Consider the following 26,819-nt stretch of genomic DNA (forward strand, 5'->3'; position numbering starts at 1 on the left):
GGTGAAACAGAAAGATAGAGAGATGGTGATACAGAAAGAGAGAGAGATTGTGAAACAGAAAGAGAGAGAGATGGTGAAACAGAAAGATAGAGAGATGGTGATACAGAAAGAGAGAGAGATGGTGAAACAGAAAGATAGAGAGATGGTGATACAGAAAGAGAGAGAGAGATGGTGATACAGACAGAGAGAGAGATGGTGATACAGAAAGAGAGAGAGATGGTGAAACAGAAAGATAGAGAGATGGTGATAAAGACAGAGAGAGAGATGGTGAAACAGAAAGACAGAGATGGTGATAAAGACAGAGAGAGAGATGGTGAAACAGAAAGAGAGAGAGATGGTGATACAGAAAGAGAGAGAGATGGTGATACAGACAGAGAGAGAGATGGTGACACAGAAAGAGAGAGAGATGGTGGTACATAAAGAGAGAGAGAGAGATGGTGATACAGAAAGATAGAGAGATGGTGATACAGAAAGAGAGAGAGATGGTGATACAGACAGAGAGAGATGGTGATACAGACAGATTGAGAGATGGTGATGCAGAAATAGAGAGATGGTGATATAGATGGAGAGAGAGATGGTGATACAGACAGAGAGAGAGATTGTGATACAGAAAGAGAAAGAAATTGTGATACAGACAGAGAGAGACATGGTGATACATAAAGAGAGAGAGAGATGGTGATACAGACACAGAGAGAGATGGTGATACATAAAGAGAGAGAGAGATGGTGAAACAGAAATAGAGAGAGAGATAGTGATACAGAAAGAGAGAGAGATGGATATACAGAAAGAGAGAGATGGTGATACAGAAAGAGAGAGATGGTGATATAGACGGAGAGAGAGATGGTGATACAGACAGAGAGAGAGATGGTGATACAGAAAGAGAAAGAAATGGTGATACAGACAGAGAGAGAGAGAGATGGTGATACAGATAGAGAGAGATGGTGATACATAAAGAGAGAGAGAGATGGTGATACAGAAAGAGAGAGATGGTGATACAGACACAGAGAGAGATGGTGATACATAAAGAGAGAGAGAGATGGTGATACAGAAAGAGAGAGAGATGTTGATACAGAAATAGAGAGAGATGGTGATACAGAAAGAGAGAGATGGTGATACAGAAATAGAGAGAGAGATGGTGATACAGAAATAGAGAGAGATGGTGATACAGAAAGAGAGAGATGGTGATACAGACAGAGAGAGAGATGGTGATACAGACAGAGAGAGAGATGGTGAAACAGAAAGATAGAGAGATGGTGATACAGACAGAGAGAGAGAGATGGTGAAACAGAAAGATAGAGAGATGGTGATAAAAGACAGAGAGAGAGAAGGTGAAACAGAAAGAGAGAGAGATGGTGATACAGAAAGAGAGAGAGATGGTGATACAGAAAGAGAGAGAGATGGTGACACAGAAAGAGAGAGAGATGGTGATACATAAAGAGAGAGAGATGGTGATACAGACAGAGAGAGATGGTGATACAGACAGATTGAGAGATGGTGATGCAGAAATAGAGAGATGGTGATACAGACAGAGAGAGAGATTGTGATACAGACAGAGAGAGACATGGTGATACATAAAGAGAGAGAGAGATGGTGATACAGAAAGAGAGAGATGGTGATACAGAAATAGAGAGAGAGATGGTGATACAGAAATAGAGAGAGAGATGGTGATACAGAAAGAGAGAGATGGTGATACAGAATGAGAGAGAGATGGTGATACGTAAAGAGAGAGAGATGGTGATACAGACAGAGAGAGATGGTGATACATTTAAGAGAGATAGTGATACAGAAAGAGAGAGATGGTGAAGCAGAAAGAGAGAGAGATGGTGATACAGACAGAGAAAGATGGTGATACAGACACAGAGAGAGATGGTGATACATAAAGAGAGAGAGAGATGGTGAAACAGAAATAGAGAGAGAGATAGTGATACAGAAAGAGAGAGAGATGGATATACAGAAAGAGAGAGATGGTGATACAGAAAGAGAGAGATGGTGATATAGACGGAGAGAGAGATGGTGATACAGACAGAGAGAGAGATGGTGATACAGAAAGAGAAAGAAATGGTGATACAGACAGAGAGAGAGAGAGATGGTGATACAGATAGAGAGAGATGGTGATACATAAAGAGAGAGAGAGATGGTGATACAGAAAGAGAGAGAGATGGTGATACAGAAATAGAGAGAGAGATGGTGATACGGAAATAGAGAGAGAGATGGTGATACAGAAAGAGAGAGATGGTGATACGTAAAGAGAGAGAGATGGTGATACAGAAAGAGAGAGAGATGGTGATACAGACAGAGAGAGATGGTGATACAGAAAGAGAGAGAGATGGTGAAGCAGAAACATAGAGAGATGGTGATACAGACAGAGAAAGATGGTGATACAGACACAGAGAGAGATGGTGATACATAAAGAGAGAGAGAGAGATGGTGATACGTAAAGAGAGAGAGATGGTGAAACAGACAGAGAGTTATGCTGATACAGAAAGAGAGATATGGTGATACAGAAAGAGAGAGAGATGATGATACAGAAAGAGAGAGAGATGGTGATACAGAAAGAGAGAGATGGTGATACATAAAGAGAGAGAGAGATGGTGATACAGAAAGAGAGAGTTGGTGATACATAAAGAGAGAGAGAGATGGTGATACAGAAAGAGAGAGAGATGGTGAAACAGAAAGATAGAGAGATGGTGATACAGGCAGAGAGAGAGATGGTGATACAGAAAGAGAGAGAGATGGTGATACAGAAAGAGAGAGAGATGGTGAAGCAGAAAGACAGAGAGATGGTGATACAGACAGAGAAAGATGGCGATACAGACACAGAGAGAGATGGTGATACATAAAGAGAGAGAGAGAGAGATGGTGAAACAGAAAGAGAGAGTTGGTGATACAGAAAGAGAGAGAGATGTTGATACAGAAATAGAGAGAGAGATAGTGATACAGAAAGAGAGAGAGATGGTGATACAGAAAGAGAGAGATGGTGATACAGAAAGAGAGAGAGATGGTGATACAGAAAGAGAGAGAGATGGTGATACAGAAAGAGAGAGATGGTGATACGTAAAGAGAGAGAGATGGTGAAACAGACAGAGAGTTATGCTGATACAGAAAGAGAGAGATGGTGATACAGAAAGAGAGAGAGATGGTGATACAGAAAGAGAGAGATGGTGATACAGAAAGAGAGAGAGATGGTGATACAGAAAGAGAGAGAGATGGTGATACAGAAAGAGAGAGATGGTGATACATAAAGAGAGAGAGAGATGGTGATACAGAAAGAGAGAGTTGGTGATACATAAAGAGAGAGAGAGATGGTGATACAGAAAGAGAGAGAGATGTTGATACAGAAATAGAGAGAGAGATAGTGATACAGAAAGAGAGAGATGGTGATTCTAGAAAGAGAGAGATGGTGATACGTAAAGAGAGAGAGATGGTGAAACAGACAGAGAGAGAGATGGTGATACAGACAGAGAGAGATGGTGATACAGAAAGAGAAAGATGGTAATACAGACACAGAGAGAGATGGTGATACATAAAGAGAGAGAGAGATGGTGAAACAGAAAGAGAGAGATGGTGATACAGAAAGAGAGAGAGATGGTGATACAGAACGAGAGAGAGATGGTGATACAGAACGAGAGAGAGATGGTGATACAGAACGAGAGAGAGATGGTGATACAGAACGAGAGAGAGATGGTGATACAGAACGAGAGAGAGATGGTGATACAGAACGAGAGAGAGATGGTGATACAGACAGAGAGAGAGATGGTGATACAGAAAGAGAGAGATGGTGATACAGAAAGAGAGAGAGATGGTGATACAGAAAGAGAGAGAGATGGTGATACAGAACGAGAGAGAGATGGTGATACAGACAGAGAGAGAGATGGTGATACAGAACGAGAGAGATGGTGATACAGAACGAGAGAGAGATGGTGATACAGACAGAGAGAGATGGAGGAAAAGAAAAGAGCAGTGAGTTTGAGGATGATGCAGGGGAAAAGGAGAAAAGGGGATAGGGATAGAGAGGAGAGAGAATGAAGTAGAGAGAGAGTTAGAGAAGGAGAAGAACGAGAAAGATAGGGAGAGAGAGTGAGATAGTGAGAGAAAGAGAGAGAGGAGCAGCATGAGAATTAGAAAGGAGTGAGAGTGAGTGAGGAGTGAGATAGAAGCAGGAAGAGAAACAGAGAGAGAGGGAGCCTCATCCATTTTAATGAGCTTCCTGTGTAAATGTGTTCCTGTCGAGTGAGAGCTGAAGGCGGCCACACGGTGCTCCTAATCCCCCCACACCCCCGTCATTAAGGGCAGCCTTGTCACACACACACACACACACACACACACACACACACACACACACACACACACACACACACACACACACACACACACACACACACACACACACACGCGCAATGTGCGTACACACACACGTGCGCATCTACACACACACATACACACACACTGCCCCGCTGTGGGAAGGGGCCGCTGTCGCCACTCTGACAGGTCGTCACACATGAGTGAATTTCCCAGGAGCCCATGGCCTCTCTGCAGGCGTGAAGAGAGAGAGAGAGAGAGAGAGAGAGAGAGAGAGACAGAGAGACAGAGAGACAGAGACAGAGACAGAGACAGAGACAGAGACAGAGACAGAGACAGAGAGATTGAAGATTGCTAAAATGTAATATGGTGTTCTGTGAATGTGAAAGTGTTTTGGAGGATGCTATATTATTGTGTTGTTAGATTCTTGTAAAAAATATTTAAAGTGTTGACAGTATTATATATTGTTGATAAAATACTGAAAATATGTTTATGGTTATAACCTGACTGTTCTCTTCAATCAGTGTAGCTAAAGGTTACAGAAGGATTTTTAAGCCTTGAGACAATTGAGACATAGATAGTGTATGTGTGCCATTCAGAGGGTGAATGGGCAAGACAATGATTCAAGCCTTTGAACAGGTTATGGAAGTAGGTGCCAGGCGCACCGGTTTGAGTGTGTCAAGAACTGCAATGCTCCTGGGTTTTTCACACTCAACAGTTTCCTGTGTGTATCAAGAATGGTCCACCACCCAAAGGACATCCAGCCAACTTCACACAACTGTGGGAAGCATTGGAGCCGACTTGGGCCAGCATCCCTGTGGAAAGCTTTCGACACTTTGAAGAGTCCATGTCCTGACGAATTAAGGCTGTTCTGAGGGCAAAAGGGGGGTGCTACTCAATACTAGGAAAGGTGTTCCTAATGTGTTGTGCATGCGAGTGTGAAACAATAACCTACACACACAGGCAGACATGCACGCACACAAGCATGTGCGCATGCACACACCACACACACAGGGCCCATGCCAGGAGCACACCGGTTAATAGCTGCCTCCTTCTCCCGAAATTGCTTCCTATAAAAGGAGAGAGAGCATGTCTGGCTCCCTCTCTCTCTCACCTCCCAACCCTTCTCCCTCCGTCTCTCCCTTGCGCCTCCCTCCCCATGATTAGGCCTAATTATGGTGCAGCGGACGCCTAACGGCCTCAGTCATGCAGCTTTAATTGACCGTTATTCATCTCCGGGCTGGCGCTGACGCTAGGCTAGGCGGCGCGGGGGAGGGGAGGGGGTGGAATGAATGGGGGTTTGGCATGCAGGGGTCCTAGCCTAGCGTAGCTGTACGTGGCCCAGGCTAATTGCTAGCCCCGAGGGATTAGGCCAGGTGATTACACACTGGGCGGTGTAATTACATAAGCAGCGGCGGGCCCAGGCTAGCGGGCCCCGGGGTCACGCGGCCCCGGCCCTTCCCCAAGATTAATTGGAGCTGCCATCGGAGTGCGAGGCTCCGCCAGAGAGAGCGGTTATACGATTAGCATTAACATTTCAGCGGTGGGCCGGCGATCGATGTATGCCCCCCCCCCTTGCTGTTGGCTCGGTGAGTGTACCCCCCTTGCTGTTCCTCTCGCTCTATTTCTCCATCTCCCCTCTCTCTCTCCCTCTCTCTCTCCCTCTCTCTCTTTCTCCATCTGCCCTCTCTCTCTCCCTCTCTCTCTTTCTCCATCTCCCTCTCTCTCTCTCCCTCTCTCTCTTTCTCCATCTCCCCTCTCTCTCTCCCTCTCTCTCTTTCTCCATCTCCCCTCTCTCTCTCCCTCTCTCTCTTTCTCCATCTCCCCTCTCTCTCTCCCTTTCTCCATCTCCCCTCGCTCTCTCCCTCTCTCTCTTTCTCCATCTCCCCTCTCTCTCTCCTTCTCTCCCTTTCTCACTCTCTCCGCTGTATGTGTATGGGCAGAGACATGCAGGCGCTAGTTGATTTTCAACACAACCATTCAAAAACAATAGCTGTCGTCCCATTCAAATGTGGGTATTTTTTGGTTGTATTCACCACCATGATGTGTACTACATATCAGTCACATCTCCAAAGCAGCAAACTGATGATATTTGGAACGATTGCACACGATTGAGTTTGTGCGTGTGCCTGTGTGTCTGTATGTGTGTGAGTGTGCAGGAAAGGCCAAATGGTTTTGCCGGGAGACACATAAACCAAATCAACAGATCACCACACACCACCAGTACCCTGTGACACTTCCACATTCTCCCTGAAACACACAAAGCTGAAAAACATATTCTTATTTCTCCCCTCTACCTCCTCCATCCACCAACCCCTCTTTTCCTCCTACCTCAAATTCCCCTGTTTCCCCTGTTCATTTGGGACAAGAGACTAGGGAGTGAAAGAAAGAGAAGGAGAGAGAGGTACAGAAAGAAAGAGCGAGAGGAGCTTTTCTTTGCTCAGAAAGATGACAAAAGGAGAGGCACATAATAGAGAGGCCTTTTCATAAATAGGGTTTGCAGGACACGGCCGCCTTTTCACTGGCTCAATACAGCCCGTAGACGGAGAGAGGGAGAAGGGGCGGGATAAAAGGAGAGAAGAGAGGAGGATGAGTGTTAATTAGAAGGTCCTTCAACCCGTGGCCCCAGTCGAGACGCGGGGGCCGCCCCCAGCTGTCGAAGCATGACACACTCCTATTGTGTATTCAGCCCTCATTATGTAATTGTGTGTGTGGGTGTTGGTGTGTGTGTGTGTGTGTGTGTGTGTGTGTGTGTGTGTGTGTGTGTGTGTGTGTGTGTGTGTGTGTGTGTGCGTGTGCGTGTGCGTGTGCGTGTGTGTGTGTGTGCGGTTGAGTAGGAGTGGAACTGAGGGAGACTAAAGCTCAGGGTACAAACATGGCCAGCGGCGGTCTTTGCGCCGTGGCAAGACTGACGAGGGGGCTATGGCGACACGGGAGCCTCCTGTGGCTGTAGTTATAAATAAACCGGGAGGAGAGCGTGTAGCTAGCCAGGGCTCAGTTACCAAAATACACTACAAAACCTGGTCCTGGAGACCCACTATAGATACAGGCTTTCACCTCAAACCATCATACTCACTGCTATACACTCTATAGTACCGTTACGAAACCAACTAAACAGGGATTAAGTCTACTCCCCCTATGTCTAGGGGTTCTAGGTCTCACTAACTGTTCTATACCCTGTCAATGTTTGCATTTATTGTTCGAGTAAGAGCTGAATATTACAGTGAAAAGATCTGTTTGAGGGTCCATGCCAGTTATGATCCCATTTGTTTCATTGTTTGAGTGTAGCTTGAACTGTTTATTTCTGTTGGTTTAACACTAGAACTGTCATAGGCCAACGGCCACTGACGTTTGACATTGCTCAGTAGTCAGAATCTTTACATCGCAAACAAAAATATTTTACCTGTTGACCATTTTTTTTTACTACCTTAAAGGCCCAGCGCAGTCAAAAATGTGATTCTCCTGTGTTTTATATGTTTATTTCCACACTATGAGGTTAGAATAATACTGTGAAATTTAGAAAATTATGATAATGCCCTTTTTAAGTGTAAAGCTGTTTGAAAAGACAGCCTGAAATTTCTGCCTGTTTTGATGGGATGGAGTTTTGGCCTGCCTGGTGACATCATAAATTAGTCAATAGAGCAATAAGGAAGAGAGTTCCAAACATCTCTGCCAATAACAGCTAGTTTTCAGTTTTCCCCTCCCCACTCAGACCACTCCCGGACAGTCCCAGCAAAATTCTTGCTTGAGAAATTGCTCTTTGCTAAGAACCTATTTTAGTTTCTTTTTGACCATTTTAATTGAAAACAATCAGAGTAAGGTACTTAATTGTTACCCAGAAATGATTTGATACTGAGATAAAAATGGATGCATTGAACCTTTAAGGGGCCAAGACAAATGCTCTGTAATGTGTCTCTCGGATGATTGGGTGAAACTGATCATTTTCACTCATTACTTCACAATTGAATTTGAATGAACTGAATGATGAGGATGAGGAAGAGGGTGATTCAATTTGAATGGTAAGGAGGGTGAAGACGGTGATTGAATTCAAAACAATAGTGTAATGATGATGAAGAACTGGCCATTGTGGGCAGTCGAATTCTTTTATTATGAAAGGCTGGAAAGGATATGTAATCTCCCCTCGGCGAGATTCAAATCAGACACGGAGTAAAATGCATAACGTGTCTTGTTCACAATGGCACGTTGAACCAAATGAATGGACGCCGACAGCATTGCAGATATTGACGTTGACTTTGAGCATGAGATGCTTGAGCCTCACCTAGGAAAAAACATCCTTCTCCTTGCATCCTTCTCACAGCTCACACATTGGAGAGAAAAGAAGAAACATTGCCAGGTCGGCAGGTGCACACGGAACAAGGCCCATGAAAACTGTGTGCAGCGCAACCAAATTGTTTTTGGATCTTGCTCACAAAAAGCACAGAAGCTATGTGCTGACCGTGAAATCAGGAGCATTAATAGAGAAGAGAAGACCAGATTGATTCATGCGAAAAGGCATGGGTAAGGGCACAGTACAGGGTTCAATACAATCAATAAATGACTCTTGTTTTCATATATTTTCATGGATATATTTCCCCAAATATTTATTTCTGTAATTAATTCATAACATTTTTTTAATGCAATATTTATTATTGCCTGGCTACCCATCCACATCGCTCCGGCCAAGTGATGTCTCTCCTCCACAATGAGTTTGGAATTGCCTCCCTCCCCAGCATTTTCTAGAATACAAACACATTCTGACCGTTCTGATTGGTGCCGGAAACAGATGGTTTGGGCCAGAGCCGGCCTACATGATGACATTATCAACTTTGATACTCTGATTGGTTAGTTTTGTTAGAGACGATCCAATCGCTGAGGAATTTGTTTTGTACAACGTGACTAATTTTGAATTCACACAAACACCTTCTAGGATGGAAGTTTTAAAATGAATGTATATAGCGATCGATTGAGCTGTGAGTTGTCAGGCAATATTTATTAAGCTTGGCGCTAGTGTTTACAGCAAATTATTTGACCGTATTACATACTATAACTCTATTTCTAATTGAATCTACAAATAAAATCATCATATGTATTACATTGTTGCATTTTTATTGTAAGGAAAACAAAAATATGCTGTGTTGCACTAGACCTTTGTAGAATAACACTGCACATGCATTTTATGTACATCAAAATATACAATATACAATTATTTAAAATAAACAAAATAGTGTTAAGATATGACTACATTCAATCAATAAAAACATGTTTGATGTTCTTTATTTAGGTTGATAAAAACAAAGTAGATTCATCTGATGTGTATTTTAAAGTGGACCCCCTAAAGCTTTCTCTAGCGGGTACTTAGGCTGAAAGGACTAGCGGTTCTAGTGCTAAATGTGGCGTGTTTTTGTTTGTGTGTGTCCACAGGGAGATGTCCCATCCCCCACCTTTGCTGTCCCCCCAGAACGCTCCTCACATCGCGTTGGGACCCCACCTGCGGCCACCCTTCCTGGGCATGCCCTCTGCCTTGTGCCAGGCCCCAAGTAAGTCGGATGCTAATGCTAGCTGGCTAACTACAGAAATGAATATAGGTCCTACACTTACAGTATTAATGGTGAGTTAGGGCTGGATTCAAGGTCATTTACGATTGACTGGTCATATACAGCGTTTACCGTGAATGCAGTCTCCACGAATGAGGGAACATTGCCTTGAAATTTCAACCGAGCTATAACATGGGGCTTCCGCAATACTTCTGCAATACAGATTGAATCCAACCCTTAGATGCTAATACTAACAAGAAAGATTGGCCTATGGTAGACACTTCATACAGCATTAGCTGTATTCCCACTCAAATTTGTAAATGGGAAAATGTTCAATGAAATTCATGTCTTTTGTGCTTTTTGACTGTCTCGATAGAGACTTTTATCATCTAAGGAATGTATTTGTACCTGATACTTTGTGAGGCATTGGTATTTAACAGGGGGTGTATCTCATTGTATTTTAAAACCCCATTTGTTGTGCATGTCAGAAATCTCTTAATGAGTGTGTGTGCTCATCACTGTGCTTTTTATGCATTTCCCTCAGGCTATGGTTTTCTCCAGCCTGCCCAAGCTGAGATGTTTGCCCGGCAACAGGAGATGCTTCGGAAGCAGAACCTTGCCAGGTTTGTCATTCTCTTCTTGTGCTGTTGTGTGTGTGTGTGTGTGTGTGTGTGTGTGTGTGTGTGTGTGTGTGTGTGTGTGTGTGTGTGTGTGTGTGTGTGTGTGTGTGTGTGTGTGTGTGTGTGTGTGTGTGTGTGTGTGTGTGTGTATGATGTCAAGGCTGTAGCTTAATGTGTGTGTCTATGTACTAAAATGATGTTTAGTATGTGTGATAACATTGTCTCTAACCTCTCTCCTCTATGTCCGGTCCCAGGTTGGAGATGTCAGCAGAGTTGCTCAGACACAAGGAGCTGGAGAGTCTTCACAGGCAGCAGCAGCAGCGTGTGCTGGGGACCTCCGACCCCCTGGGCCTAGCCCATGGCCTCGCCCTGGACCACCCTGCCCTGCGCAGCCTTCACCACCTGCCCGAGGGACACCCCCTCCACGAGGAACTCAGCCGACGCCAAAACGCCATGCTGGTGCTCCGACACACCAACAGCCCCCTGCTCTCCCTCAACCACCAGGGGCCCTCAGGGGCCACAATGCCCAAAGACACCCAGGGACAAAGCTGCGGGGCTCGGGGTGGATTAAGGAAGGGGGCCTCCAGGAAAGGCCCCCAGCAGTCCAGAGGGGGAGAGCACCAAGAAAGGGAATGCCGAGGGAGGGAGGGCGACGCGGACGGTCACGATGATGAGATGAAGGACTCGGACAGCGAGACGGATATGGGCGAGGATAGGCACAAGGGCTCGGATGGCAAGACCACTGAGGGGCATGGGCTTCACAGAGACAGGGGGAAAGAGAGCGGCAGGAAGGGGGGGTGTGACGGTGCCAAGGAGGCGGGCGAGGGCGAAGGTCGGCTCAGTGCCCCCTGTAGTTCGGCAGACGCAGAATCACCACCGAGCCACCACCTCTTCACCCCAGGGCTGAGTAAGAGCGATGTTAAGTGCCACTTTCCACCTGGCGCCATGCCCCCTCTGCAAGGGCTCCACGACCAGTCTCTGCCCTTTGGATTCCCATATACCAGCCCCTACTTCCACACCGGTGATTAATACACACACACCAACCAACTGCATCACACTTAAATGTCACTCCGACTGAAATCTGTGAATGCTATTTGGCTAGCCATGCAACCAGCCAATATTAATGGGCATTAGCATGCTAGCTAAAAACAACTGCATTCGAGAGAAGTGGTATGCAACGATAACAGTTACAGTTGAAGTCAGAAGTTTACATAAACTTAGGTTGGAGTCATTAAAACTCATTTTTCAACCAGTCCACAAATTTCTTGTTAACAAACTATAATGACACAAGTCATTTTTCCAACAATTGTTTACAGACAGATTATTTCACTGTATCACAATTCCAGTGGGTCAGAGGTTTACATACAATAAGTTGACTATGCCTTTCAACAGCTTGGAAGATTCCAGAAAATGATGTCATGGCTTTAGAAACTTCTGATAGGCTAATTGACATCGTTTGTGTCAATAGGAGGTGTACCTGTGGATGTATTTCAAATCCTACCTTCAAACTCAGTGCCTCTTTGCTTGGCATCATGGGAAAATCATAAGAAATCAGCCAAGACCTCAGAAAAGAAATTGTAAACCTCCACAAGTCTGGTTCATTCTTGGAAGCAATTTCCAAATGCCTGAAGGTTCCATGTTCATCTGTACAAACAATAGTACGCAAGTATAAACACCATGGGACCACACAACCTTCATAGAGCTCAGGAAGGAAACGTGTTCTGTCTCCTAGATGTGAATGTACTTTTGTGTGAAAAGTGCAAATCAATCCCAGAATGAAAGCAAAGGGCCTTGTGAAGATACTGGCGGAAACGGGTTCAAAGGTATCTACAGTGCCTTGCGAAAGTATTCGGCCCCCTTGAACTTTGCGACGTTTTGCCACATTTCAGGCTTCAAACATAAAGATATAAAACTGTAATTTTTTGTGAAGAATCAACAACAAGTGGGACACAATCATGAAGTGGAACGACATTTATTGGATATTTCAAACTTTTTTAACAAATCAAAAACGGAAAAATTGGGCGTGCAAAATTATTCAGCCCCCTTAAGTTAATACTTTGTAGCGCCACCTTTTGCTGCGATTACAGCTGTAAGTCGCTTGGGGTATGTCTCTATCAGTTTTGCACATCGAGAGACTGAAATTTTTTCCCATTCCTCCTTGCAAAACAGCTCGAGCTCAGTGAGGTTGGATGGAGAGCATTTGTGAACAGCAGTTTTCAGTTCTTTCCACAGATTCTCGATTGAATTCAGGTCTGGACTTTGACTTGGCCATTCTAACACCTGGATATGTTTATTTTTTAACCATTCCATTGTAGATTTTGCTTTATGTTTTGGATCATTGTCTTGTTGGAAGACAAATCTCTGTCCCAGTCTCAGGTCTTTTGCAGACTCCATCAGGTTTTCTTCCAGAATGGTCCTGTATTTGGCTCCATCCATCTTCCCATCAATTTTAACCATCTTCCCTGTCCCTGCTGAAGAGAAGCAGGCCCAAACCATGATGCTGCCACCACCATGTTTGACAGTGGAGATGGTGTGTTCAGGGTGATGAGCTGTGTTGCTTTTACGCCAAACATAACGTTTTGCATTTTTGCCAAAAAGTTCAATTTTGGTTTCATCGGACCAGAACACCTTCTTCCACATGTTTGTTGTGTCTCCCAGGTGGCTTGTGGCAAACTTTTAATGACACTTTTTATGGATATCTTTAAGTAATGGCTTTCTTCTTGCCACTCTTCCATAAAGGCCAGATTTGTGCGATATACGACTGATTGTTGTCCTATGGACAGAGTCTCCCACCTCAGCTGTAGATCTCTGCAGTTCAACCAGAGTGATCATGGGCCTCTTGGCTGCATCTCTGATCAGTCTTCTCCTTGTATGAGCTGAAGGTCTTGGTAGATTTGCAGTGGTCTGATACTACTTCCATTTCAATATTATCGCTTGCACAGTGCTCCTTGGGATGTTTAAAGCTTGGGAAATCTTTTTGTATCCAAATCCGGCTTTAAACTTCTTCACAACAGTATCTCGGACCTGCCTGGTGTGTTCCTTGTTCTTCATGATGCTCTCTGCGCTTTTAATGGACCTCTGAGACTATCACAGTGCAGGTGCATTTATACGGAGACTTGATTACACACAGGTGGATTGTATTTATCATCATTAGTCATTTAGGTCAACATTGGATCATTCAGAGATCCTCACTGAACTTCTGGAGAGAGTTTGCCGCACTGAAAGTAAAGGGGCTGAATAATTTTGCACGCCCAATTTTTCAGTTTTTGATTTGTTAAAAAAGTTTGAAATATCCAATAAATGTCGTTCCACTTCATGATTGTGTCCCACTTGTTGTTGATTCTTCACAAAAAAATACAGTTTTATATCTTTATGTTTGAAGCCTGAAATGTGGCAAAAGGTTGCAAAGTTCAAGGGGGCCGAATACTTTCACAAGGCACTGTATATCCACAGTAAAACAAGTCCTATATCGACATAACCTGAAAGGCCTCTCAGCAAGGAAGAAGCCACTGCTCCAAAACTGCCATAAAAAAACAGACTACGGTTTGCAACTGCACATGGGGACAAATATCATACTTTTTGGAGAAATGTCCTCTGGTCTGATGAAATAAAAATAGATCTGCTTGGCCATAATGACCATCATTATGTTTGGTGGAAAAAGGGGGAGGCTGGCAAGCCAAAGACACCATCCCAACCCTGAAGCACGGGGGTGGCAGCATCATGTTGTGGGGGTGCTTTGCTGCAGGAGGGACTGGTGCACTTCACAAAATAGATGGCATCATGAGGCTGGAAAACTATGTGGATATATTGAAGAAACATCTCAAGACATTAGTCAGGATGTTAAGGCTTGGTCACAAATGGGTCTTCAAATGGACAATGACCCCAAGCATACTTCCAAAGTTGTGGTAAAATGGCTTAAGGACAACAAGGTCAAGGTTTTTGGAGAGGCCATCACAAAGCCCTGACCTCAATCCTATTAAAAATGTGTGAGCAGAACTGAAAAAGCGCATGCGAGCAAGGAGGCCTACAAACCTGACTCAGTTACAGCAGCTCTGTCAGGAGGAATGGGCCAAAATTCACCTAACGTATTGTGGGAAGCTTGTGGAAAGCAACCTGAAACATTTGGCCCAAGTTAAACAATTTAAAGGCAATGCTATCAAATACTAAATAAGTTTATGTAAACTTCTGACCCACTGGGAATGTGATGAAAGAAATAAAAGCTGAGATAAATCATTCTCTCTACTATTATTCTGACATTTCACATTCTTAAAATAAAGTGGTGATCCTAACTGACTTAAACAGGACATTTTTATTGGGATTAAATGTTAGGAATTGTGAAAAACAAACACCTTAGTGTATGTAAACTTCCGACTTTAACTGTAAATACAATCTTAGTAATTGTTCAAACAACAGACCAAATGACATCACTTTTTTCTACGTTTGTTCAGAAGTAATCCCTTTCCAGTAAATGTAGCCTACTTTGCTTTACCCAATTGGTTTGTATGGTTTTTAAATTTGCCTGGCCTTGTATGATTGATAGATCCTGGTTATCCTCATTAGCTTCAGTCACATTGAGTTACTGTCTAGAGTTAGACAGTAACTCATTCCTCTGCTCTCTGTGGTGATGTACAGTATTTGACAGAATATCCAGCAGGTTGGTGTTTATTGTCATGAGTCTTGTCCTGGAGGCAGAACTGAGCAATTTCCCCTTAGATAGGCCAAATGCAAAGTCAGGATAATTGGATAATTGGATATATTGTACATATTCATGATTTTTTTCTTCATTTAAGGTTAGGGGTAAGCCTTAGGGTTGGCGTGAGGTTAGGGTTAAGTTTAGCGTTATGTTTAAAATCAGACTTTATGAAAAAAAACTAACCTGCGAGAAAGTTATTATGTAATATGGTTGCAGTGCAATTTTTTATTTATTCAACTAGTCAAGAACAAATTATTATTTACAATTACAGCCTACCCCAGCCAAATGATGCTGGGCCAAATGTGCGCTGCCCTATGGGACTCCCAATCACAGCCAGAGATGATACAGCCTGGATTTGAACCAGGGACTGTAGTGATGCCACTTGGACTGAGAAGCAGTGTCTCAGACCACTGCACCACTCGGGAGCCCATGAAGGCAGGGGTGCGTTCAGTTCAGTTCAACGTTTGCTAAATTGCGTGTCAGTTAGAATTGAACGGCACATTTCTCCAAAACGGTGCGTTCTTCAACAGCCTCTGAGGTATATTTGTTCACGTTTGGTGGGTGTGGCCTGGTCAATATGGGTGTGACCATTTCAAATCTCAGAACTCGTGCAGCACACCATAACACAATCGCCATCTGGGCCACAATATCCACCTTCTTTTTCAACTTGTCGTTCAGTACAGTACCGTTTCTGTTTAATGAAACATTGAACACCTTTCTGTCGTACTGAACACACCCCAGGACTCATGGGTAGGGCCATGTGTTTTGGTGTACTTTTTGAGGCAATACGCTTGTCCCGGTATTTCCATCGTCATCCACTATTGTTGCAGCAGGTAGAAAATCTTATGACATATTCTTTAATTGACACAAGCTGTCTCCAATCAATCAATCAATGCCTGGTTGTGCGTGCATGTTTGCCGGGTGGGTGGCCTGAGCCAGGGGAGGCGTAGTTCTGCGAATCTTAATTGCACAAAACCGATTATTTGGCAGGGAATACTACTTGAAGATCAGCGATTCTACACCTCAGTTTGAGGTAGATCAGTGGTTCTACACCTCCTCTCCAACAGAGTCAGGAGTTGTAGCTAAAAATGGGTCAATTAAGAGGACTTAAAGGGGAGAGTCAGTAACCATGTTTACATCCAACCTTTTTATGGGAGTAATGTACAGTCGTGGCCCAATGTTTTGAGAATGACACAAATATTAATTTACACAAAGTTTGCTGCTTCAGATATTTTTGTCAGATGTTACTATGGAATACTGAAGTATAATCACAAGAATTTCATAAGTGTCAAAGGCTTTTATTGACAATTACATGAAGTTGATGCAAAGAATCAATATTTGCACCCTTCTTTTTCAAGACCTCTGCAATCCGCCCTGGCATGCTGTCATTTAACTTCTGGGCCACATCCTGACAGATGGCAGCCATTCTTGCATAATCAATGCTTGGAGTTTGTCAGAATTTGTGGGGTTTTGTTTGTCCACCCGCTTCTTGTGGATTGACCACAAGTTCTCAATGGGATTAAGGTCTGGGGAGTTTCCTGGCAATGGACCCAAAATATGTTTTTTTCCCAGCATGATGTTTTGTTCCCGGAGCCACTTAGTTGTCACTTTTTCCTTATGGCAAGGTGCTCCATCATGCTGGAAAAGGATTTGTTCGTCACCAAATTGTTCCTCTCGGAGGATGTGCTGGTACCATTCTTTTGTTGGCATGACACAGGACTGACGGTAGCGCTCACCTAGTCTTCTCCAGACAAGCTTATTTCTGAATGCCCCAAACAATCGGAAAGGGGATTCATCAGAGGAAATGACTTTACCCCAGTCCTCAGCAGTCCAATCCCCATGCCTTTGCAGAATATCAGTCTGTCCCTGATGTTTTTCCTGGAGAGAAGTGTCTTCTTTGCTGCCCTTCTTGACACCAGGCTATCCTCCAAAAGTCTTCGCCTCACTGTGCGTGCAGATGCACTCACACCTGCCTGCTGCCATTCCTGAGCAAGCCCAATGCAACGTGGAAATACATTCAGTTTATTAAGCTACAGATGAAATAAGTTACGATGAACTTCACAGGGTGGTGAAAGTGCAAGGTGATGAGCTTTATGCACCTTTCCAATAACTAGTGAGGGTCTTCCTTTGTAAGGTGGTGACATGATGATCGGTGCTTGGCTGCCAATTGACAAATGATCTTGCTCTTATCCATAACCTCATCATGTACCCTCCAAACTGGATCTGCGAGCTGTTGGCCAGAGTGAAAGCACCAAGACCAGAGTGGGAACATTTGCTGTTTATCGCAGACTTTTTTTGTGCCAAAAACATAGACAGAAATAAAAATAGAATGGAAACACATCAAACTTTTGTTTTTGTTTTTCGGTAAATTAAAAGTTACATGACTAATATATTTTTATGTGTATTACGTTATGACGCACAGATTTTTTAAATCTGGAACAAGTCAGTTGGATAGGAATCACCTCTGGTGGGAAAATGTGAATTTTTTAAAAGCAGCTTTTGGAAAACTAGCATGGAAATATATAGCAAACTGGATGGAAACCTAATGAAACCAACCATGAAAGTATATTGTAGCGAATTCGGGGGGGGGGGGGGGGGTAGCATCGACCGGTGCTTGCACCTGGGTCCAGCAACTGTCAAGCCAACACGTGAAACTCTTGATAAGCTTGCTAGGTGTTGGGTTAGGGTCGCCACACTACCCCGTCCTTTGGGAGGGTGTATCCCCACACTTCTTTATACCATGTCCTTCACATGTACATGCCTCTCAGATGGCCTCAGGCTCCATCCCACTTCTGACACTAATGTAGGGGGTAGTCCTGAACTGGCCGTGAATCCGAATCCAAGACAACGCTTAACCGTTACACCAAGAGGTCTTGAATCATTGAATCTCCGGAGGACATTTGAATTCACCCTAGCTTAAACTCGCAAATACACACAGAATCAAACCTTCATATTAGAGAAACTCTGTTTGGGTTAATTAGAAACCTGGTTTGAGTTGTCTGTGTCTAATGACTGTTATTAAATAGAGAGAAATTTGAACGTTTGAAAACTCAGACAGAAACTGCTTAGGAAAGCAGAGGCAAAACAGCCAGTTTCACAGTGGGAACCAACACGCACCTATGCACGAATGTGCATGCACACACCACACACACCACACACACCACACACACCACACACACCACACACACCGCACAGACATGCACACACACACACCACACACACCGCACACACATGCACACGCACACACCACACACACCACACACACGCACACACACACACACACACACACACCCCCCTTGGCAAGCATATGAAAGACATTAGCAGTACTCTTTCTGTGTCTGCAGCGTGGAGACCTCCCCCTGGAAGGGGCCCTGCCACTGACCCCCCCTGACCCCTCTACACACAGGGTTATCACCACAACCATGTGGAAGAAGAGGTGGGGGGGATAAAAGAGAGAGGGAGTAGTTAGGCACAACAACAGTGAGAATTAGCAAACATGGATCAAGTACACTTTTAAATGTGAAATTAAATATGATTCAATGCAAACATTTTTAAAAGCAATTAAATATAATGTCCATTTACACAATTGCAAAACAACCACGAGGACAAAACAACAGTCGAGAGAAAAAGTTTGTGTGTGAAAGAGAATTGCATGATTTGGACAATGAGATCGAGAAATTAAACAGAGTGTATGCAAGCTGGAGAAATGGGTGTATGCTAGCTGGAGAAATGGGTGTATGCTAGCTGGAGAAATTGGTGTATGCTCGCTGGAGAAATGGGTGTATGCTACCTGCTGGTCAAGGTCTGTCCTGGGTTGTATTCATCAGGCACCAAATAGAAGAAAACGGACAGATTTTTTTTAAAGTACCCTAATGAATATGACTTAGTCATATAAATAGTCATTTACAACATCCCTCTACCCTCTCTCCTCTCATAGGTGGTATGGGAGGTATGTTCATGGACGGTGAGGACTCAGCGGCGCCCCCAGTGGAGGACATCAGAAAGTGGAGTGTGGAGGAGGTGTGTGGCTTCGTGGGAGGCCTGGCCGGCTGTGCCGAGTACAACCAGGTAAGGACCAGAGCAGGATGGCAGGGTCTGGTTTATCCACCCTTTAAACCAGAGAGAGAGAGAGAGAGAGAGGGAGAGAGAGAGAGAGGGAACAGGGTCGGGCTGGTGGAAGAGCAGAGTAGGGCAGAGTAAGGCTTTGGGATCAGAGTATGTAATATCGTCACCTCAATCAGAAGTTCTACTATTAGTAGAGTAGAGTTGGTTTCTAGTTGATTCTATAGCTGTAAGAACACTTATCTCTCACAGCACCACAGTCCCCTTAATGTAATACACACACACACACACTGTTGCAATATTGAGAATGGTGTGAGTGTGTATGCAAGCTCTGTGTGAGTGTATGCTCTGTGTGAGCGTGTATGCATGATTTTGTGCATGTTTATGAGTGTGTGTGTTTGTCTCGGCCCTGGCTGAAGTGGCTGTGTCTCTCCTGAAGGTGTTTCGGGAACAGGCCATCGACGGAGAGACCCTCCCGCTGCTCACGGAGGAGCACCTGCTCAACATCATGGGACTGAAGCTGGGCCCGGCGCTTAAGATACGCTCTCAGGTACACACCACTGACTGGCCTCACACTCAGGACCATCACCTCAGGAGTGTGTGTGTGCAGCCTCAAAGTTCCTATTTTTGTTGTATGAGTAGACTGTTCTTGTGTGAGTAAACCTCAAGTGATTGTGTGAGTGTGTTTGTGAGTGATGGAAGCTAGTAGTGCATCGTAGTTAGCCAAAGCAGATAGATAGTGTAGCGTCTAAATGCGCGGCCCGTTGTCGGTGCACAGATTGTCAGGCATACCGTACTGTAGCCCTTAACCCTCTCCTCTCTCTCAGGCTGGTGGTACAGTAGAACACTAGGACATGATGTTTGTCCCAAATTGCACCCTATTCCCGACATAGCGCACTACTTTTGACCAGGGCCCATTTGGGATGTAGACTGTGAGCTGAGCAGCTTTAACCTCGGCATGTGGCGTTCTCTCTCTCTCTCTCTCCTCAGGTGGCACGGCGCGTTGGCAGAATCTTCTACATGACCAGCTTCCCGCTGGCGCTCCCGCCGGCGCTCCCGCCATCTGCCCTGCGCCCCCCGGACAGGGACCTCCAGCCGTCCGACACCCCCCTGGCGCTCCCACTGCGGCCCCTCTCCGCCGCCAGCAGCAGCTCTTCCCCCTACAGCGGCCCCCCGCCCGCCTGTCACTCCTCCCCCAAGCAGGAGAACGCCAACGGCTCTGTGTCGGGGGGCTACGAGGCAGCCAAGACCCCCTCGTAGGATCCAACTGGCTGCACAGGGAAGGCACAGGGAGGGAGGGAGGGAGATGGGTACAGAGAAAGCTCTGTAACAGACATTGAATTGACCCCCTTCCTCCCCTTTTGGGCATGCCCCGCCGTTTGGTTTGGGGGATAAACTGTAAAAAAAATATATACATAAAAGTAAACAAAATAAAAATGAACTAAAGGGACTAATCAAAGCAGCCCAATCAACTTCAAGTTCCACTGTGGTTGTAGCCGAGCAGAATCCAAAGACGTAACAGTGGGCTGGAGGGAGAGATGTGATGAAGCGACAGAGGGAGAAAGAGAGCGAGAGAGAGAGCAGACAGCTGGTCTCAGACAGCTTGCCAAAGAAAGAGCAAAGCCCCAGAACTACGACATTCTTCTGAGTCAGACAGACGCTACCGGAAACTCTTTCTTCCTGGGCTGAAGAAGGAAGCCCCTCTCTCCCTCTGTCTGCTCCCCAACATACTCGGCGGCGCCCAGCACTTAAAAGAGAGACGCCTCTTCTCTCTTTTCTCTCGCTCTTTTCCTCCCCTCCTTTCTTCTCACTCCCAGTCTAAGGAGCCCAAACAGCTCAGAGGAACTGAGAATTCTGGAGGCTGGAGTGAAAGCATACACTGAAAGGGACTCCAAAAAACCTTCATTATTGCAACTATGCATTCCACAGTCCAAAACCAAAGATGTGTGAAATAAGGGACGATATTCCATGTTTGTTTCTGGTGATTTTTTTGTGTTGCTTTGTGGGAAAAATGGCTAGTCTTAGGGAGAGGTGGGGTACATAAAAGATCCCAGTGGGCCCAGTACCTCATATGACTGTCTTTAAAAGACAAGGGAGACTCCTTGTAAGATGAAACAAGGGGGAATCTTTATACAAGGTGTTATAGGTACATGCCACAGTTGTGCCCATAAGCCATCGGCCTATAGGCAGAGTTCTTTCTCTGACACACTCAAATGTTACTGATACAGGATGGTGACGAAACGGTGGCTTCGGCTCATAGGGCTAATGTTATTGCATAATCGTGTTAAACTACTGTGGGATATACAAACATGCCGAATTGTACAGAATCATGCTTAAGCTGAAAATATCCTGTAGGTTACATACATGGTACTTTCACATTTAAAAAAGAAATGAAATGTCTTTGCATGGGGAAAAATCTTTATGACTGAACAAAATGTGACTTGCTAACTTTTGGTGGTACTTTTGTTTCAAACTTTTTTGTTTGTAGTTTTTTTCTTCAAATGTTTGACATTAAAAGAAGCCCCAATCTTAAATGCTACTTCGGCAATATAAATTAGGAAATGATATTTATAGGACTTTTGCTGTAGTTAGATGAACAGATGTGTATAATACTTAGTCCTCCCAATGGATTCCAAAGAACATTTACTTGGTTTTCCCTTGATTGCAGGGAAAAGGCACAAAGAGCTAAATGCAAATCTTTGAATTTGTTAAGGATTTTTTTAAACTACGTGTAAGCAATGAATTAAAATGGTCTAGATTTCCCATCACTGTTTTGTCTTGATCCTATTTTTCTATTCGCCACTTGGTAAAATAAATCCTACGGAAACTATCGACTGCTTTCTTCTACACCTCACTTATCAGTACCTTTTGTAGTGTGTTTTCTCTGACAGCTAGATGGTGTGCGCTTGCTTTGTATTGCTGGAGCAGTGACATTCTGATAGTATCCGATCCCCTGCTTTTCCCTGTGTGTGTGCTCTTCCCTGTCGTTGTGTGTGTGTGTGTGTTTGCAGGGGAGTGGACCCCTGGGGGCATGGTTCAGGTCAACACCAGCTGTCAGTGTGAGGTTCAGCCGCAGGCCAAGGCCTCCCTGCCTGTGGGGATAAACCTGACCCTTCCGCCTACATACATACGTACACACAAAGAGAAGTGCACACCCACCTTTAGCCTTCAAAGAAAACAGAGTTTCCACTGAAGCTGTCAAACACATCTATCCCCTATGGGCCACTCCTGGGCTTTCATTGGCTTGGTCTTCAGCTCTACTTAACTGGTTGCCATCATGTACAAGTACTGAATGCACACAAAGATAACACTGCAAACACTGCATAAAGAGGAGAGCTTTAGTCAAGGAAGTTCGCAGCATCAGTTATGTCTTGCTGCTAGGCAAGGTGGAATGTCGGCCATATTGCTTACACCTATCCAGTCCATTCAGACCTACACAAGTGCCTAGAGAGAGGGGAAAGAGGGAATGAGTGGAGGAGGGAGTGTGCGGGGGGTTTGGTTGGCAGGGAAACAGGCCAGTCTGTTTCTGCTTCACCGCCTGGGCAGAGAAGACTGGCACGCCTGGCAGGCAGAGAAGACTGGCACGCTTGGCGGGTTGAAGCCTCCCTCTGTCCCCTTACCCAGCACAGCCTGGTCCAGCCCACCATAGAATAGCGTAGCACAGTGTAGTCAATACCTTTCTTCTAACAAATGTCCGTTGCTAAATTACATCCTGGTAAACGCTCAGGAAACCAAAGTTCAAACAGGGAAACACAGGTGCTCATGTACGCAATTATTGGCTACAACCCACCACACTACATAATCCTGTTCACTGAAATGAGAAAGCATTGCATCAGTAGAGTACTTCACACAGAAACCAACAAAGTAGTCTCAGAATTATTTCATATTTGTTTGTAATGTACAATAACTTTAAGAACATGTTTGTGCTGTACACATTGAAGGAGCAAACGAAAACAAAATATTATTTTACCTTTATTTAACTAATTCAAATTCTTATTTTCAATGACGGCCTAGGAACAGTGGGTTAACTGCCTGTTCAGGGGCAGAACGACAGATTTGTACTTTGTCAGCTCGGGGATGTGAACTAGGCTACCCTAACCACTAGGCTACCCTGCCGCCCCAAAATAAGTCAAATAAAATAAATGTAGAAAAGTGTCCAACAGGAAGGCAGTAATGATTAAATGTACTAGCCAACGCTCTACTCCTCTCCACCCCGTCTCTCTCTCTCTCTCTCTCTCTCTCGGTCTTCCACCAAGTCCTCATTTCCCTCGGCCAACTCTTTCAGAGCCACGCTGGACAGCTGCATTGGCGCCTTGGAGGCTTTAACCCAGTTTACATCGTCATCCTCACCATTACCACCATCTATTGAGGAAGGAAGCTCATGAAGGAGGGAATCATTTGAAGGGGCAATCAGGGATTCAAACAACAAAGCCAAAGTCCAAAAAAAAGGATGTACCAATTCCTGATTGTCCCTTTAAGTGAGAGTGAAAAATGTCTGGACTACTGGACTATGTGTAGAAAACAATCACTCTACAATACTTCCCAAGTAAATAATGAGTGCTAATATCAGGCAGCAATTGATTTAAAATGCAGACATGTGATGGTGGGTATTTGTGACCACAATGGGTTTGATTTCAGTGGAGAAAATGGCAGGTTTCGTAATAAAAGACAAGGTACAAGTAAACAATATGTTGGAAGCTCAATTTGAAGGCTAGGTGGAGCCATCACCATTTTGCATACACCCATCATATTCCCTACAGATCTGCCTAATCAAAAGTGGTAGGTGGCTAGGGGTCGTTTCTGGACCGGGCCTGTATGTCTTGCAATACCCTTTTCACACTAGTGTGCCGATCCCAAAACGTACTGTGCTGGTACGCTGCTAGTTTCTTTTCAGCTTGTCCTTTCTATTACGGTTCCAGTAACTACAGCGAATACATAACCAGGCCAGCAAAGTATAACTTGGCCTCGTACCCCTCAGTAGTGTGAAAAGTGCATATTTGTCCAATATTGTACGAGAGAAGCCCGTCCACAAACCTGAGGCGCCATCTTGGTCTTCCTCCCTCCCTCGTCATTGCTCAGGTCAGACAGCTCTTGAAGAAGGTCATCGTCGTCGTCAGTGCCCTCCTTTTTGTCTGGCAAGAGGAAGGAGAGATAGGATTTTAAGAACCAGTGAAAATGTAATAATCATCAGCTGGGACTTGGCTTTACGGATGAGAGTCAGATACAAAACTTTGAAGATAGGTTTAATGTTATACACTTATAATGTACACTTTGAACACTTCAGGGCCTGTATTCAAATCAAATGTTATTTGTCACGTGCAGAATACAACAGGGGTAGAACTTACAGTGAATTGCTTACTTTACAAGCCTTTAACCAACAACGCAGTTAAGAAAAAAATGAGTGTTAAGAAAGTATTTAATAAATTGAAGCAAACAAATAAATACAAAAGGGGAAAAAATGAATAATTAAAGAGCAACAATAAAATAACTGTAACAAGGATATGTACAGGGGGTACCGGTACAGATTCAATGTGTGAGGGCATCGGTTAGTTGAGGTAATTGAGGTAATATGTACATGTAGGTCGAGTTAAAGTGACTATGCATAGATAATAAACAGAGAGGAGCAGCAGCGTAAAATGGGGTAAAACTGTCCGGGTAGCCATTTGATTAGCTGTTCAGGAGTCTTATGACTTGGTGAAAGAAGCTGTTAAGAAGCCTCTTGGACATAGACTTGGCGCTCCTGTACCGTTTGCAGTGCGGGAGCAGAGAGAACACTATGACTCTTTGGCCATTTTTAAGACCTTCCTCTGATACCACCCCGTATAGAGGTCCTGGATGGCAAGAAACCTGGCTCCAGTGATGTACTGGGCCGTTCACACTACCCCCTGTAGTGCCTTGCAGTCGGAGGCCGAGCAGTTGCCATACCAGGTGCTATTCATAGTGTCTCGGAATAGGAGTGCGGATTTAGAATCAGTTTTCATTGTGGATTATAATGAATAAGTTTAAATGAACATGGGGAATCTGATCCTAGATCAGCTCTCTTATTCTGATACGTTTTGTGAATATGAGCGCCGAGGTATGTTCATGCAGGTAGGTAGGTAGAACCTAACCACCTTTGAAGTCCCTATAACCTACATGGGGATGGAGCTGAGAATACATTAAAGTCATGGCACAAAATACTCATTACAGTTTACCACAGCTAATTTCACACATTTTATACTCCCTCGCAGCCTAAATAGAGAAAATAGCCTAGAGATAGCAGGCAGGCATCACTTCAGACAGCTACAAATTCTTCTGTAAAATGGCCACCTGCGTCCTGTCTGTGTGAGTGAGTTTGTCTGAAGGCTAGTTTTGCTGTGCTTAAATATGTATGTTGTACTTTAATATGTGTGTGTATGTTATGCTTTAATGAGTGTGAGTGTGTGTGTTGTTGTTGTGGAGGTTTCTGTCACCCATGATGGAACATCTCATCTTACATTCAGGACAACACTCCTTGGTATCAGACGGATCCAGCTACTGTAGCACTGGACTGGCCTGAGGCTGCAGGGGAAACACGCTGCTCTGGACTGTGCTGACCACTCTGTCTCCCGTTCCATGTCCCAGAATGCTGCCATTGGTGAGGACATTCTCACCTTTACTGTTCAGGCGAGGCTGCAAGTTCTACCAACAAAATATGATCTAGCACTCTGGTACCCTGCAAACCATGAACCCAATTTGTATTCTACATGAGTCAAATGTAATGGAGTCCTTTGTCCGTGTTGTGAATGGCTGCTGTTCATACAAGGATTTGTACATTGCTAGAAATGACCGCCTTGTCGACCTGATAGCCAGGAAGATGAGACAAGTAGTCTCACCAACAGCACATATGCAGAAACATTCTTTTGTAAGGGGAAGCTGGTTTGATGTTGATGTGTTTTCCTGTGTGCCAAATACGCCAGAAAGTGTTGCTGTGGGGGGAGGCGCTAACTGCGGAAGTGGGTGGCTACATGGAGCAGGCCTTTATAGAGAAGCTGCATAAACCAGCCCCTCGTGGCATGCTTGGACAGCCCCGGGTGGAGGTGCAAGCTGGCGGTGCTGATATTTGGCAGTCTCGGCCACATACGCAGGCTTGCAGGGCGTGGCCTCCAGATTGCGGACCTGACAAAAACGAGGGCGAAAGCAATTGGCTAGGTACTGCTGTGTTTCAGCTGTCGTGGGCAGCTTAGCTGTTTGGAGAAGGAGGTGATTTCTGTACCCTTGAGTGCCATGCGTACAGGGACCTTTGAAATGTTTGGATCCTTGTTTTTGTCTATTTGATTGGTGGATTCAAATAAAGTATTTAAAACGTGTGTGTGTAGCAGAGGCTACTGCAGACTGGTCCCTGGACTTTGAAGTGGAGTTTGATGAGATGCTGGTGGCCGGGGGAGAGAGAGGAAGAGAGGTGTGGACACTTCCTTTGAGAACCTTTTTCACTTCCTCGCTCAACCATTTCTTCCCATGATCCTCTTCTCCCCTTATTACCTAGACTCCCCAGCCCCAGAGAAGGGGCTAATTGGTCGGTAACACATGGCAACACCAATGTGGCCGCTTCCTCTGCCCAGGAGCTCCCAAAATGTGGCATAATTTTCAGAG

The 26,819-nt window shown here is 44.6% G+C and overlaps 1 protein-coding gene across 3 annotated transcripts in view; it reads left to right on the plus strand.

Moving 5' to 3' along the window:
* LOC135528573 (sterile alpha motif domain-containing protein 11-like) overlaps positions 1-22,036 on the plus strand; it is a 102,462-nt gene extending 80,426 nt beyond the window's left edge. For 2 of the 3 annotated variants that reach the window (XM_064957746.1, XM_064957747.1), the window contains exons 8-13: positions 9,721-9,836; positions 10,378-10,456; positions 10,708-11,474; positions 19,084-19,214; positions 19,648-19,758; positions 20,199-22,036. In XM_064957746.1, coding sequence (XP_064813818.1) covers positions 9,721-9,836; positions 10,378-10,456; positions 10,708-11,474; positions 19,084-19,214; positions 19,648-19,758; positions 20,199-20,468 — 1,474 coding nt within the window. In that variant the 3' untranslated portion in view covers positions 20,469-22,036. The remainder of the gene's footprint in view (positions 1-9,720; positions 9,837-10,377; positions 10,457-10,707; positions 11,475-19,083; positions 19,215-19,647; positions 19,759-20,198) is intronic. The other variant, XM_064957749.1, reaches the window with a different exon arrangement.
* Positions 22,037-26,819: the final 4,783 nt, after the last annotated feature.

The sequence above is a fragment of the Oncorhynchus masou genome, chromosome 33, assembly GCF_036934945.1.
Source record: "Oncorhynchus masou masou isolate Uvic2021 chromosome 33, UVic_Omas_1.1, whole genome shotgun sequence".
Lineage (NCBI taxonomy): Eukaryota > Metazoa > Chordata > Actinopteri > Salmoniformes > Salmonidae > Oncorhynchus > Oncorhynchus masou.